Genomic DNA, 16,430 nt, shown 5'->3' on the forward strand with positions numbered 1-16,430 from the left:
AATGGATCGACAGCTGACAGTGAAGAACTATGAACCAGGATTTTATTTTTTAAATAGCCTGGCCAGCTCAAGCTGGTCAAGCTGAAAAAGCTGGTTGACCAACATTGCTTTTGAGCAGCATAGATTATGTTTTGAGGTGATGGTTTAGTTGGTCTATCCAAGGAAGTCAACCAGTATGACCAAGCCTACCAACCTTCAGCCAGCACAAATAAAAGACATACGGTCAAGAGCTGGTTAACAAGCTGGTTTTTATTTGACCAGCTTAACCATCAACGGCCAATTTATACCACCCGGAAACCAGCTACCAGCAGAAACTGGTCTTGAGCTGGATTTTCAATCAATGATCAATCAAGTAATCAATAGATTTGGAAGTCAAGATGTGAGCGTAACTCATTAATCATGACAGCCCTACTATGACAACACCACAGCGTAGTATAAAGTGCTACAGCTTTGTATTAAATAAAAGCTCTTAAAAAAGCCCTGACGGAGGGAGGTAAGTCACAGGCCTGCCGTTTGGTCTGAAGGCTGATGCACGGCTCATTTCCCCACCCTTCTTGAACTGTGAAGCATGCTGGGATTTTGCCACAGAGCATGCTTATCTAGGCCAGCGCATGTAGCTCCTCTTTCCTCGAAACCGGAGGAGGCACGGGTGAAAGCCGCTTCCCAACAAAGTGGCTGGCTGGACCGGCTTTGGAACGTGGCTGTGAAGCTAAGCAAGTGGAACAAAAACACTGAAATATTAATGCAGAGCAAGTCCCTGATAATGTCGCCATCAATAAAAGAGGGGTAATGAGAGTCAGCAGTGTTTAAGCCCCTGCCTTCAGTTGAAGTTCGGCTCTGTTTTAACGCCGGTTTAACTCTGAACTTTGCGTATTTGTACGAGTGAAATATGCCTCAGGAGCCAGAGTCCGGCCGCGCCGAGGCTCTGAGTTGGGCGGCCGGTGCAGTCTGGCTGTGCAGGGCTGATGAATGTGCTCTCAGGGGTGGTGCACTTAGAACTCTTTGTAATTGGTTGATAAAGGAAGAGTGCATTAAGAGTGCTATAACTTACTCGGGGGAAGACTCCGGTGTTAGGCTGGACATTTCCTCTTGTGTGGGTACTGCAAATAGACAGGAGGACTGACGGTCAGGAAGGGGGGGCAATGAAACATGGACTGAATCATCTTTTATCACATAAAGTATAGTGAAGGAGACTGGGGACTTCGTGAAGCGCTACCTGCAGTGAATACTGATAAAGCACAGCTAATTATTCTGAACCTTAAGAGCTTCTCAGCAATTCTGGGCTATCAGTGCACCTGATCTTCCCCTCCAGAGAGAGAGAGAGAGAGAGAGAGAGAAAGAGAGAGAGAGAAAAGGAGCAGGAGAGAAAGAGAGACCCTCTACTACTGCTGGAGGTTAGGGGAGACACTTATGGGGGTTTCATTATCATAACTACTGATGTGATATCAGATAAAGCTGGTAATGGCCTATAAACCAGCGTTTAGCCTGCTGATTACAGATCACAGACCTGAGGGAATTCTACAGGGCTAAACAGGTGGATGAGACCAGCAAACAAGCAATCCTGCCTTTTTATCCTAACGGTTTATGTCTGATGCTTTTTTTTAAGATGATAAATGAAGAATCTATTACATTTCTTAGATTTATTAAAAAAAAATTACAGTGAAGGTAACATTAACCAGAGGTTATAATGCAAACAAAGCTATTTTTACGGTCATATCAGAATTTAATGACCAACCCTGGTTTGGAAAGAACTGCAGTGACACTGACTGACATGGTGGTGGTGGTGGTGGTGTGTTAGTAGTGTGTGTTGCGCTGCTGGTTCGAGTGAATCAGACACAGCAGTGCTGCTGCTGGAGTGTTTAAACACCTCAGAGTCACCGCTGGACTGAGAACAGTCCACCAACCAGAAATGTCCAGCCAACAGCGTCCTGTGGACAGCGACAAACTGTACAGCCACAGATACCGAGCTTCTGTCTCTGACTTTACCCTTATCTAAAAGGTGGATCAGCTAGGCAGGAGTGTCTAATAGAGTGTGAAACAGTAAGTGGACACAGTGTTTAAACACTCCAGAAGCACTGCTGCGTCTGATCCACTTGTACCACCAGCACAACACACACTACTAAACACACTACTAACACCATGTCAGTGTCACTGCAGTGCTAGGAATGACCCACCATTCAAACACTACCTGCTCTGTGGCTCATTTTAAACCAGGGGTGGTCATAATGTTCTGATATGATCGTGTCTCTTTTACAATTCCAAACCATCAGTGATCAACCGCACTCTACATTCACCAAACTATCACTTTCACCCTGATTTTTACCTTGCAGTTTCCTGCGGTGGAACCGGGGTGAGCCGAGGAAGCTGTTCTTGATGGAGTTGAGGCGTGTCCTCCAGGGCATGCCCCCAATGGAAGGGCTGGGGGGCGGCGTGGGGCTGGGGGTCCCCGCTGGACTCTCCTTGGGCGTGTGCACGGGTGTCCCCTTGGGGGTCGGGAGGGGGCTGCCCCGTGGGGAAGGGTGAGGGGTGACCTGTACAGCGGGGATAGATTTGCCGTTGTGGTCAGTCCCGGCCAGCGGGTGCAGGTGGTGGTGGTGGTGCAGCCGGATGGGCGAGAGAGGTGGAACCTGAGAGAGTGGGACGGAGAGCTTGGGGGGCACGGTGAGGGGCGGCCTGCGCACCTTGGGACTGTTGGGGATGGGCGGGGAGAGTGGATGGGTGGGCGTGGAAGGCGTAGATGGCTCAGATTTGGCGGCGGAAGGTGTGGGCGTGGTGTTGGGGAGGGGGTTGGACCTGGTGCTCTGGAGGGGCTTTTCTGAGACTTTGGGCTTTGCTGGAAGGGTCTGAGTTTTGTTGTTGGGCTGCAGGGCTCCTGTCTTTGGCTGGAAGGCACTGGGCGAGTGGGGGCCTGTGCCGTTGGCCCGGGACGAGTGGGTGGGGCTGTGATTGGGCGACTGCGTGAGCTCCGAGGACTGTGGGGGGATGAAAAAGCGCCTCACGGGCTGGGATAGCAGCAGTAGCACATGCAGTAGTAGTGGCGGCAGCAGCAGCATCACCAGAGTCAACACACCCCGCAGCCCACACACACACACACACAGCGACGGACGGCACATGGAGCGGATGGTGGACAAGGCAGCGGAGATGTGGAGCGATGAAGGGAGGGGAAAGTGCAGAAAAGAAAGAAAGAAAGAAAAAAAAACATGCCATTAGCACAACCAGCCGAGAGGCAACAACGAGGACCATGGGAAGAAAATGTGCAGCATTTCCAGTGTTCTCAAAGCAAAAAACCAGCCACAGGAACCAGCCGCAACATAACACACAAAAAAACAGCTCCGGGTCTTCGTTGGAAAGACCAAGCAAGCAGGAAATGGGCGCGTGCCACATGTGAGTCCGAACTCTACGCTATTGTCAGAATCGCTTGTTATGGATCTCTACTCAGCACTTCGTACAGCTCATTAAAGAGCGACAGCCTCATCAGAACAAACGTAACAATTAAAGCAGGTCGTTCACAACAATAGCGCCACACTATGGACATGGCCAGTTAAACCCAGGGCCATAAAGTGCGTAGCTGAGCGCGGTAGTGTGATGCTGCTGCGTGGGAGATGACTTCAAACATGAAGATGTTGTGGACATTAAATGCTCTTTATGGTTTAACCCTTTAGACTGTGTATGGAAACCCACACTGCAGTTCAGTTCACTCTCATAACAACAGTGCTGTGATATTTAACATCAGCTTTATAGGCCCTAAAACAGAACCCTGTGGGACTCCATCAGATACGCCTAATCAAACGGTTGCCAAATAGTTTTAAATAGTGTCTGCATTAGGACTAAAAACTAAAAATAATAAACCTGGGGTTCAAGGGATTAAAGTAAGGCCTAATCTCCTGTTTTCAAGTAAGGCTGGTCAGCTGAGCGACTGGCACTTAATATACTGTTATACAGTTGTATACAAAAGTTTAAAAACCTCTGTTTAAATAACATGTTTTGTTGATTTTCTAAGTCAAACTTAACAAATCCAAAAACAAACTTAAATATAGATTTTCTCTGATAATTTATATTTTTACATATTAGAAAAAAAAACTGTAATAAAAATTGTAATGTGCCATAAACTTTGTACATGCTATATGAGGTTTTCCCCAATATGTTACATTAAGCAATACAACATTAATGGTGTATTATTATTTTTGTGTAAATGTAAATTATTTTTTTACTTATTAAACTTTCAAAATCAACAAAATATGTCATTTAAAATATGCTATAAAATTCACACATCATCACTGCCACACAAAACTCTTAGTATCTCCAAAACGACAACTTTACCAACTTTTTTAGTTAATTCATCATAAAATTCTGACATAACGTATAGAATAACTGTCAGATTCAAATTATGTCTAAAAGTGAAAAGGTCCAAAATGTACATACACTATATGGGCAAAAGTATTGGGACACCTACACATTAAACCTACAGGAGCTTTCATCACATCCCATTCTAAATCCTTAGGCATTAACCTGGATTGGTCCCCCCCTGCCAGATTCAAATGATGGAAAAAACTGGAGATACAAGGTTTTTGAGGGACAGCAACAATGTGATAATATATGGCTTACTGCAGTTAAATACAGACATCAATTCAAAACAATTCATTTCAAAACACTGACATAAACATCATAACTACCAATAACATAAACAGGTATTACCAATATCACTGCACTTACAGCCTTACCAGAGCCATTATTCTAGTTAATTGATTAATGTAATTGGATTTGACCACTGGAATGCTGCGCTAATATACCTGTTATATTCATTTTACTGCATTTCTGTGTGTCTGTACTGCTGATCCAAATGAATTTAGTTCCCAGTTCTGTGTTAATGCATCAACATCGGACATCAGTATCGGCCCGTAGTTTCCATATGGATATCGGTGCATCCCTAAAACCTGCCGTGAAACCTTCTTGTTTCTGCAAAGTGCTGCCTATCAGGCCTAAGTTGTAGCTGCTGAGCTCTTGACTGACTAACTCAAAGGCCCTTTTTCCCGACGCTTTCTCTACAAAAGTCCTCTTTTATCCAGCCCCCTCCAGTCTGTGCGATACACACTACAGTAGGTATGAAGCCTGGCGAATATTTCAGACTTTAGAATATTTGATCAGAGCAGATTCAAAGCAGGCTTTAGGCTGAATCCTGCAGGGAATTCACTCGTGTAACTCAAAGACAGCATATTGGGAAGACTTAGTGGTGGATTTGTAATCGGTTAGCCAGTTCAAACAAGTCAACTGTAAAAGCTGGATACAGCTTGAGCCCTACTGTAAGTGAGGGAAGCAGGATTTTCAGATTTTTACCGAGCCATTAGCAACAGAGGCCTTGGAATGTCTCAAGGCTACAATCCTCTGAATGAGGAACAGATTAGAGCTAATTATGCCGGGCATTGCTTTCTGATTGCGCTAGCAGTAATGCGTGGTCTATTAGCAGGGATAGGCAGCACTTTTGGTGTATTACCACGCTTTTCGATGAAAACCAAGACCTCAAGCATGGATAATAACCGTTACCGTGTGGCTACTGGAGATTTACTTTGAAGTCGTTGGCTCAGAGGGCAGCTAATGAAAGTACTGTTCTCTGCACTGGCTGGATGACATCATTTCCATTCGTACCCTATCGGATCTTCTCTTTTTTTCCACACACGATGCTGGATGCTGGCGCTAATTGACTGAATCTCTCTCTGTACTTCAGCCGGCTAGGTTTGTTTTCATAAACAGGCAGACAAAGGCCTTGCCTCAGTTGATTAACTAGTGAGAGCTAGGTTTTCTTTCCTTTCAGAATTGGGACATTGGGGTTGGTGTAGAAGGCTAATATTCGAGAAATTTTTAATAATGCTGTCTATCTAGATAAGACCCAAATACTTCCAGCCATCATTTAAACAGCACAGACCTGATTGTGCAGTCCTAGATTAAGAACTGTTGCATCAGAAAGCCTCGCATTACTCTGACCATCACTGCCATGACTATATTACATTCTACTACACCATTATTATTACATTATGATTATGATCAAAGCAGTTCAACAGTATAGATGGTTTGGTCATTTTTTTTATCAATAATTTATAAATAGTTCTGATCAGAGGAGGATGGGTCGGGTCCCCCTTGTGAGTCTTGGTTCCTCCCAAGGTTTCTTCCTCCAGCTCTGCGGGAATTTTTCCTTGCCGCTGTCGCTGTTGGCTGCTCACTGGGGGTCTTGGATCCTTCATGTCTTCTTATATTATTTCTTTTTTTTCTGTCTTTTACTAATTATGTAAAGCTGCTTTGTGACAACAACAGTTGTAAAAAGCTATACTAATAAATTTGACTTGACTATTTTTCAGTAAATACCAGGCTAGAAAAACAGACCTCTGAAGTGGTGTGTTCCTCTGTAGTCAGTGTCATGCTCATATGGGGAGTTCCAGATCTAACAGTTTTGTCTCTATGAGAAAAATGAATGGTGTTTTTTTTTATTATCATAATAAATGTGCACTACATTTTCCTTCAAGTGTTACCAGATCTTCTGAATCTTCTGAAGTCATTTAGTAGATCAAATTTTACTAAAGCTAGCTATTGTAGTTCAGTCACTAAACTACAATGTTTAACCATGTTTAACAAAGCTGGCTGGTTTGTTAGGCATATTTTGGTGAATCTGCCAGACTTAAAGTGTCAGTTAATGACTTTGTAATGAAAGGCATTCAGTATTATTCTAGGGAACAGGTGTATGTACTGCAAAAAAGCTTTTGACCACTTTTGTGTATTGCAAAAAATTATAATAGCAGCAATTTTCAAAAGCGCCATTCATTTTCCCCATCTCATCGCTGTCCCACAAAAAACCCTGTATGTCCATTTATTTTTAACTTTTGGATCTGAGATCTGGATTTTCTCTGCTATATATATTATATGGATCTGAGAGTGGTTCATTGCATTATTTCAAAATTTCATGACGAATGGACCAATAGAAATGCTCTAAAATTACATGGATTTCCATTGACTTCCATTGAAAGTTAGTATGGCTGTAAAGTTGCCATTTTGGAGATACAAGGATTTTATTGTAATGGTGACAATACAGAAAACAGTGCATACTATGAGCATGACGCCAACTAAACCTCGTGGAGTTACTGAAGTGGGAACTGTAACCAGAAAACTGGGCCAATACACACAGACCAATCTATAGATAATTACTCCAAATCTTATAACTGAAGTATTGTCAAATGGAAGGGGAATGCATTGTTTCTCTGCATGTCTCGGACATAAACAGAGGTTGTGATATCAATGAGTCTTCCATTCATCCACATTTTGTAGATAGCCACCGTCCCCTCAGGAGGGAGCCTATCTAGGAAACGGCTGGGTATGATTTTGGAACAGGCCCAGGCAGATCGAGCTGAGTGGAGATGGAGGGAAAGCTTACCCGAGGACTGCTGAGCGGACTGGTGGACAGACCAGATGAAGCTCCACTGATGGACCGCGACCTAACACAAGACAGATTTGCACAGAGATAATCACAAAGTGGTCACAGGGTATTGGAAAGATGTGTCATGTGTCAGTGTTTTCCAGACAGCCTTTCAGCTGCAGCGTGTTCAGTAAGTGCAGTAAGTGCCTAAATAACTGACTCTTAAACCAGAGGGAGGTGTTTTTTGGAGAGACGCTGCCAATAAAGCGAAACGATCTTTGCATAAAAACACTTATTTTACACAGTAAAAGTGATGTTATCTTTGCTCTGAAATTTTGACACAAAAAACAACCATCAGATTCACATTATGTCAAAGACTGAGATACATTATAAGGACAAAAGTATTGGGACATCTACATATTAAACCTACAGGAGATTTTATGACGTCCCATTCTAAACCCATAGGCATTAATATGGAGTTGGATTACCCATTGCAGCACTAACAGCAGCAGGTCTGGAGCTCTGCAGTTATTGAGCCAGTAGGAGACTTTTCTGCACCCTGGAAATTTCACCAGCTGACTTGTTGTTGTTGTTGCAGCGGTGTCTCCTATTACATACAGAACCACGCTGGAGTTCAGTTAGCTCTTTAGAACCTCCCGTTCTTTCACTAAGGTGTGTAAGAAAGGCAGACTGCATGGCTAGAGGCTTGATTTTATACACCTGTCGCAATGGGACTGAATCAAACACCTGAATTCAATGATGAAGAGGTGTGTCCCAATACTTTTGTCCATATAGTGTACAAGGTTTATACTTTATACAAGGTTTATAAACATCGCAGAATGCCGTTTATCACCGCATGTGATACTGCCGACTGTCGGCATGGAAGACTCTGGGATTTAATTGGCCGTGGAGGCAACAGGGTTTGTCACCAGAGAAAATTGAAACAGTAAATCATCATTAAATGTGTCGACACGCAGCTCACGCGATCTGACTCCGAGGAAAAGGATCTGATCCATAAACTGCTCAATTACATATGTTACTTAAATGTGTATTCTCCAACATCCACAAAGCGCCTCCGATCACTCGAGCAGAAAATCACAACACCAAACACATTTGAGCACACCGAAGCTGCTGAATGCTGATGCGCATTTTCTCCCTCTGTCTTACACTTAATTAGCTGCGAGTAGCATATCATAAATTCAGCACGAAACTTCAGCCATCATTCCGTCATTACAGACAGAGGGTAAAACGAGATGCGATGGGATGCTTGTGACTGCTGCTACACTGGCTAATAAATGCAGTATCCTTAGAGCACACTGATAGACTGAATGGTTTATGAGAAGGAAAGACACCCAGCAATTAATATTGTAATAATTCCCCAATAATGTGTTAATCCTAGAAATACAACCAACATCTGCACTTAAGGTGATAAAAATGTGATAAAACACAATAATTGAAGCCCATTTTCAACAGCCAATTACCCAACCCACTCGTTAGTACTCTCCTCCCTATCACAGGTGATGCTCCCGACACTGGGAGGGTGAGGACTGACACATGCCTCCTACTCTGGCACATGCGCAACCAGCCACCGCCTCTTTTGGGACTGCCGCCGATGCAACGTCACCAGGCAACTCAGCTCAGCGCGCTCAGAGAAAAGTACCAGGTGGCCAGCTCCGATGCATCGGCTAGCAGACGCCCCCATGCAAGCCAGCATCCCACTTAAGTGCTGTGGAGAAAGTGCGAGCCATCTACCCACCCGGAGAGAGCAAGGCCAGTTGTGCTCTCTCTCTCTGGTTTAATAAATTATAGGTTTGATTACATTATACATTATACATTATAATTTGATTACATTTCCAGGTGGTATTACATAATTGGGGTGCTATTATAATAGTAAGTGCTACAGGGCTCTATACAGTACCGAAAAGGGGTTCTTTGTTTTGGCGCTTTAAAGCATGGCAATTACTTAATGATGGACGAGCTGTTTTTTTAGTGTACTGAAGGGTTCAGTACATTTTCAGTTTTAATAGAACCCTTTTTGTGCTAGAAATCTTTAAAGAACCTCATGTGAGAGATTCGTATTCAAAATTTTATTGTATATGAAGAACTGAAGAACCCCTCAACCAGGCAAAGGAGCAAAGAAACCCTTAAAGAATCCTTTTTCAAAGAACCCCTTTTGGAAGATCCCCATTTTAAGAACCCTTGAGAATGAGCTTTTCTACTGTCTACTAAAAGACTGACAGAGGAACAACAGGAGCTATTCTACAGAACAGCAATCTGAAGAGGAAACTATCTGCAGTATCTGTAACAGTTGTAAGAAATCTGTGCTAAAGATGCAGGGGAGGTTTTCTCTTATTATACAAATGTAGAATAATTTGCACTTAAATAATTTGCTGATTAAATAATCTTGTATATGTCATGCATAATGCAATAAAATCAAATACAAGCACAAGCTATTATCAATATGGCATGCAATAATTAATACTAATACAGGAACCCACATTTTATATAGTCTTTGTATTTCAGTGACTGTATTTCCCTACTTGTGTCCACTTTCTGGGGACCTTTTGTATCCTAAAACAGTCATAATTCCTCATGATTTTTTTTCTAACTCACTCAGAGTTAAACTGCTGCCTTTAAATTGGGCCTTCTAAAAATAGGGGTGCTACAAATGGTTGTTTAAGTGATGTTCCATTAAGAAATCATGTGTGTGAAGAATGTGAAGAACCTTTAAATGGGTAAATGATTCTTTATGGAAGCAAAAGTGGTTGGTTCTTCTATGGTAGAGGTCTTCAAATCTGGACCCTGGATCCAGTCTCCAGTCCTGGACAGTACTTCGCCAATCATTTACCTTGTATCATTGCTGTTCCCTGAACTTCCAGCAAGAACAAACTCCAGGACTGTAAACTGGATTCATGGTCCAGATGTGAAGACCTCCGCCAAAAGTATTGGGACATCTGAGGAACCATTCAAAAGTCTGAAGCAGGTCTTCTTTACCAATCTTTACCAACCAAAAAGGTTCCTCAGGCTTTCCAGACATCTTTATTTAAGCTCTCAATCACACCTTCATGAAAACAATAGTGACGTCGCTCAACCGTCTATGTTGTCGCTCAAACGATCACTTGCAGCACCCTTATTTTTTACGAGTGTGGCTGAAACACTCCTTATCCATTAAGCATAAATGGGCGCGGCTAAACTGATGCAGGGTAAACTGGCAGATGTACCGTATGGGAATGCGTTGTTTTGTTACGTCACAAGATCACAAGAATTATGAATTTAATTCAATTTCAAGTTCTGAGTTCTGGGAGTTGATGGTATGTTTACACACCACATCAAAAAAGGTTTTTCATGACACGGCCCTTTCATTTCCACAAACAAGCATAAAAATGCAGACGGCGTCTGGTGGATTCATTAAATATCGACTCCAGACAGGAATTCAGGGTCAGCCATGGTTTCATTTCTGGCTTGCACGCCACACTGCCGTTCGTTTTTTCCCTCAATTAGCTAATTAATGCTAATGCAAAAATGGGCCGTTAACATCTTGAAACTCAGCTCCATCACGCAAGGTCGGCGGAAAACAACGCTGAATGCTGGAGCTGGCAAACACGAGCAGGGTGAGATAACCTCCGTCTCTCAGTTAAACACACACGGCGAGACTCAGACGGAAGCAAACAAACAATGCGGGGCGGCTGCGGGAGGAGAGAGAGGGAGGAACAACACAGACGGGAGGAAATTAACCTCAAATTGGGATCTACCACGGGACAAAAAAAAATGCCAGACATCAAACGGAAACATGAAAGGCGAAAGAAGGGAGATAAGATGCTTTTGATGTGTGGGAGAGAGCCAGAGGGGCGCAGCTTTGCCAAAACTGAGGGGACAAAAAAAAAAGCCTTATTCATTCTCATTCAACTACCTTCATTTCCTTAAAGTTCAGTCCCAAGCTAATCTCCAGTATAGTGCTATTAAAAAAAAAAAAAAAAAAAAAGGAGCAATAGAGAAACTTCAGAGTGGAGATAAGTTCTCCAATTATAACACATCCACTCAATGTCAGCGGTTGAAGAACGCAGTTCTAAATCTGGCCCGACAGTGAGTCGAGCCAAGTCCGGTATGATGAGCTTTAAAACTCCACTGCATCTTCAGAACTAAGAAAGAGAGGACAGTGCTGATTAATACCTTTCTTCTTTGCTTTGCACTTTGGGGTGGGCATCGGAAATATCCAGGCTTTTACTGAAAACAGATTTACTACAGTAGGATAGAGAGGAAGAACAAAGATGGTGATTACTGCACTAAACACTCATGATAATACAGCCTACAGCCATAATTACAGCTCTACTGCAGAAGATACTGTGACTTCACACTGTGTAGAAAACCAAAGCACAATGCAGTAATCATACTTCCCTCTGAATGTTAACTGTATATATATATAGGCTATGTATGTCTGCCAAAGCATCAGTGGTGGGATATGATTGTGAGATTTATGGAGATGGTAACACATAATGATGGAAATAAAGAATAAAGATGAGTAAAAGACCATAAAGACACAGCTAGCGCACACGGTGTCAGCTTCGTCTTAATGCCGCTCTGTTTTCGGAGCCGCGGCTCTAACCTGTCAGAGCGATCCACATGAAAGTGGAATAATGTGATGAGACGTGCCAAAATCTCACTCTCGTGCACGATTAGTGCACAAATCTGCTAACAGAGGAAATGCTCGGCTTAGAGGATCGTAAAACGTGGCCTGTACAGATCCCCCCGAAAATGGTATGACGGATGCTCACTTATAAATATTGAAGGACGTCGTCACTGCCTCACAAAACCTGGTCACTTTTTTTCCTTCATTTGAGATAGCATAAGGCTGGATAAATGGACCAATAGAAATGCTCCAAAATGACTAAAAATGGTATAAAATTGATTAAAAATGCAAAATTAAAAGTTTTTAATAAAAAATTTTAAAGATTATTTTCGTCTCCTGTAAAGTTGCTGTTTCTGAGGTTTTCGTGTGACAGTGACGAGATATATATATAATATATTTAAAATTAAGGTGTAGTTCCACTACTGTTTAAGCTTAAATGTATTGTTTTTAAGTAAGTATGAGTGTACTGACACATACACTATATAGACAAAAGTATTGGGACACCTGCACATCCCTTCTTTCTTCTGAAATCAAGAGTATTAAATAAGAGTTGTTCCTGCTTTTGTTGAAGTAACCGTCTCTACTGTCCAGGGAATAAGATTTTCTACTAGATTTTGGATAAGCACTGCTGTAAGGATTTGATTGCATTCTGCTGCAGAGAGTCTTATTCTATTGGCAGAACTTCTCTACAGGGACTTTTTCAAAACTTTTTAAATAATTAAATTTTTTTCCTCCCCAATTTTATACAGCCATTTACCCAACCTGTACTGGTCAGCATCACACTGATGTGATATGGAGACGGAACAAGCCATCTACACACCCGGAGAGAGCAAGGCCAATTGTGCTCTCTTTGGCTCTGGCTGCTGGTGACAGGCAGCATGACCCAGGATTTAAACCAGTGATCCCCTGGCTCATAGTGGCAGCGCCTTAGTCTGTGTGCATTTCAACATCTTCGTCAACAATGGGTGCGACTTAACACAGCAGAATGTGTTCATTAGAAGGGGTGTCCACAAACATTTGGACATATAGTGCATTTTTTTCCAAAGTCTGTCCTGCCAGACTTCAATATATAAATATAAGAATAAGGATATATAACAATATAACGCATAAACCACAACTCCTACAGTTTAAACTTTAGTCCAGTCATCTGAGCATGGCTTAGCAAGAGCGCTGCCACCTCTCTGTGTATCTGGAGGCTAACAGATGCCTTATTCTGATCATTGCCTAAATTTCCATCAACATTCTGCGTAACCCTTCAGCGATAAAATACAAAAAGATGCCAAAAATAATGTTTTTCACACAACTTTGCTTCCATTAAACCAAGTTGTAGCACTAATATAACATAATAATAATTTACCTGCCAAAAAGTTTCATCTTATCGATAATAAAAGTATTTCAATGTGTTTCAATCTCTATTTTCTGTATCTTGCAACTTGCGTATGTTTGGCCTCCATCATTTCCCCATAACCTCCTAAAAAATACATTTATTTATTATGTAAACAACTCTGCACCTCTGTCCATGCTGGCTCATGTCGATGGCTCGTCGGACAGGTACAGGGGAGCCTCCTTCAGTCACACTCAGCACCTCCATCGACTTGCGCTCTGGCCTCCTCTTGTTGTGCCTGGTCAGCAGTGGAGAGTCCACCCGCTTCCTAGGAGGGTCTAAACCAGCGTACACTCATTAGTACAGTAATTACAGGAGCCAGTACAGTAATTACAGCAGATTAAGTGCTTAATAAGATGCTCTGCCACCTCAATGAATCAAGCTGATGTGGAAATGTACTTTCAGTGTGAGTAAGAGTAAGCAGTCTATACCAATCTCATTGCGGGGGGGCAGGTTCTGGTCCTCGTGACTGGGATACCTCTCCTTACGGTCCAGCAGGAGAAAGTAGATCATCTTTTCTTGGTTGTCACTAGAAGAAACATTGGCAATGATTAAGAGGACATCAACAACGATGTCTAAAACCATGGTTTGGTGGAAGTTCTTATGTTTACTGACTGTATTTTGACCATACATGGAATTTCCACAAGTTACTAAAGGCAAAGGTGCACTTATCCGTCACTGTACTATGTACAGCCAAATGTGTCCTCTGAATTTGACCCAACTGTGGTAGTGAACACACACACACACACACACACTAGTGAACCCGAGCAGTGGGTCAGCCAACTCCAGTGCCCAGGACTAGGGAGCAGAGAGGGTGAAGGGCCCAACAGTGGAAGCTTGCCGAGCCCGGGTATTAAACCCACAACCCTGTCATCAATAGCCGGAGCTCCAACCGCTGAGCCACCTAGGCTTGTACTGTTCGCCTTTAGGTTTGTACTGGAGCTACGAGCTAGTAATGGCAGCTTACAGCCATCAGTTAGCACAATGTAAGGTTACACATTGTGAAACAAGCTTGGTTCTCGGTACTGCATGACTCACTATTACCTATAAAAATGGACATTAGTGGTGTAATAGTAAAGAGAACACATACTCTACACCAGACGTAATCTAGTACTAGTAGCTATCATGAAGCGTTTAATGCTAATGGCATGTCACATCATGTCAGAATCCATTCAGGCAAGTCTGCTTAAGATTCCTTAACAACTCAGGCATGGTTTGAGGCAGGTGTGTGGTGATTTAGGTGTGTGGCCTACATGATGTTAACTGTATTGGCTTCCATTAGCTACACATTAGCTATATTAGCCTTATAGCTCCTCTGTTAAAATAAGAAGCACATTTCAAACAGTAAACATGTTCTAGCAAATATAGGCACTTGCAGAAGCTCATGGTTTCAGGAAATCAATACACAGCTATCCTCTCTTTAAGGGTTATTTAATAAAGACGTGTATAATAAAGTGATCCCAGACAGACCCATGACAACTTGAAAAAAAAATTTAATGTGTGAATGGTTTTTGCCTGGTAAAATGGGTTAAAATGCTCTGTATATACAGAATGCAGACAAAAGTATTGGGACACCTTTATTTAATGCTTTTAAGATGTACCATTCTAAACCCACTGGCATTAATATGGAGTTGGATTACCCATTGCAGCTCTAACAGCAGCAGGTCTGGAGCTCTGCAGTTATTGAGTCAGCAGTGCGTTGGAGGGTTATCTGCACTATGCTCTGAGCTCAGCACTCGGCCTGGTGGTCTGACACTCGGTGGCTCTCTGTGGTTCCTAAATGTGTCCACTGTTCAATCATACCACTCACAGCTGATGGTGGAAGATCTAGGAGGGAGGAAATTTCACCAATTGACTTGTTGTTGTACTTGCAGCGGTGTCTCCTATTACATCCAGAACCATGCTGGAGTTCAGTGACCTCTATTGAACTACCCAATCTTTCACTAATGTGTGTGAGAAAGGCAGACTGCATGTCTGGGAGCTTGATTTTATACAACTGTGGCAATGGCACTGAATGAAACCCCTGAAATCAATGATTAAAAGGTGCGTCCCAATACTTTTGTCCATTTAGTGTAGAAAAACATCTTGCATTACTGGTATATACCCAATTTTCAACTGAAACCAGCGCAAAACTCAGCTCAGTATGGCAGGGCCAGAACTGTTTAGTATGGAAAAGAGGAAGGGAAAGTTAGCCCTGGAGAGATTGGGCCTACAAGACCCAAGACAAGACAAGGACAAACCAGCCCTAACTGAGAAAATGAGCTAGATTAAAAGTGTGGGAACACAGTTAAGAGACAGCGTGAGAACTTTGTGCAAATCCCGGCTGTTAAACCCCAGGCCGTGGGGGGGTAAACGGGCCCGGCTCCACTGCAGGCGCTGGCTAAATTGCGACGGACGCTTAGGGAGAGAGAGACGAAGGGGAGGCTGCAATGCTTTAGGGGAGAGGGGCCCAGCCATCCATCAGCCGCGTTAAGAAGGTGGGCATACACTGCGGAGTGTGCAGGTGGTAATTGCAGGAGTTTGGAGGATGATGAATGAGAGAAAGTGAACAGGCTTCGCTAACGGCCCAGGGCCAGGCTGACGCTCTGTGGGTTTAGTAGCCCTGAGAAACAGAGCTGTAAAACACTTCCACACTCGCATATGGCATCCCAAAAGCAAACACTGTCAGAAGGAGGCTGGCGGAAGCTGTGGGGAGGAGTTGTGAGTGTGAGATGGGGCTGATTGTACACTGGCTGCTGCAGCCTGGATGGATTGTTTAATTGTCTCAATTAAGCATTTCATTACAGGGCTATAGTACGTGACACCATAATGGTCACGAGTACTTGATTACATGTGATTTATTCAAATTCAAATAATCAATTAAATTCACCTCTCCATTGATCAGCAGTGATTAGTTGGCAATTCCCATGATAATGCAGATTTTAACCCCTTAATGCAGAAAGGCTTATTACACACTAAGGTGTATTACTGGTGGGGCTATTCTCTGGTAATAGAAGTACTCTCGTGCCGCCGGTATTCAA

General features: G+C 42.9%; 1 protein-coding gene across 3 annotated transcripts in view; it reads right to left on the minus strand.

Annotated features, from left to right (window-relative positions):
• The window catches only part of brsk2b (BR serine/threonine kinase 2b), a 189,996-nt gene that overhangs the window by 20,527 nt on the left and 153,039 nt on the right, over nt 1–16,430 (minus strand). For 2 of the 3 annotated variants that reach the window (XM_072671701.1, XM_072671700.1), the window contains exons 11-15: nt 13,842–13,939; nt 13,538–13,688; nt 7,418–7,478; nt 2,324–2,531; nt 1,052–1,100 (exon numbers count right to left, since the gene is read on the minus strand). In XM_072671701.1, the coding sequence (XP_072527802.1) occupies nt 1,052–1,100; nt 2,324–2,531; nt 7,418–7,478; nt 13,538–13,688; nt 13,842–13,939 (567 nt within the window). Of the gene's footprint in view, nt 1–1,051; nt 1,101–2,323; nt 3,003–7,417; nt 7,479–13,537; nt 13,689–13,841; nt 13,940–16,430 lie in introns of all 3 variants that reach the window. The other variant, XM_072671699.1, reaches the window with a different exon arrangement.

This window comes from Salminus brasiliensis, chromosome 25 (assembly GCF_030463535.1).
Source record: "Salminus brasiliensis chromosome 25, fSalBra1.hap2, whole genome shotgun sequence".
In the NCBI taxonomy this organism is placed as follows: domain Eukaryota; kingdom Metazoa; phylum Chordata; class Actinopteri; order Characiformes; family Bryconidae; genus Salminus; species Salminus brasiliensis.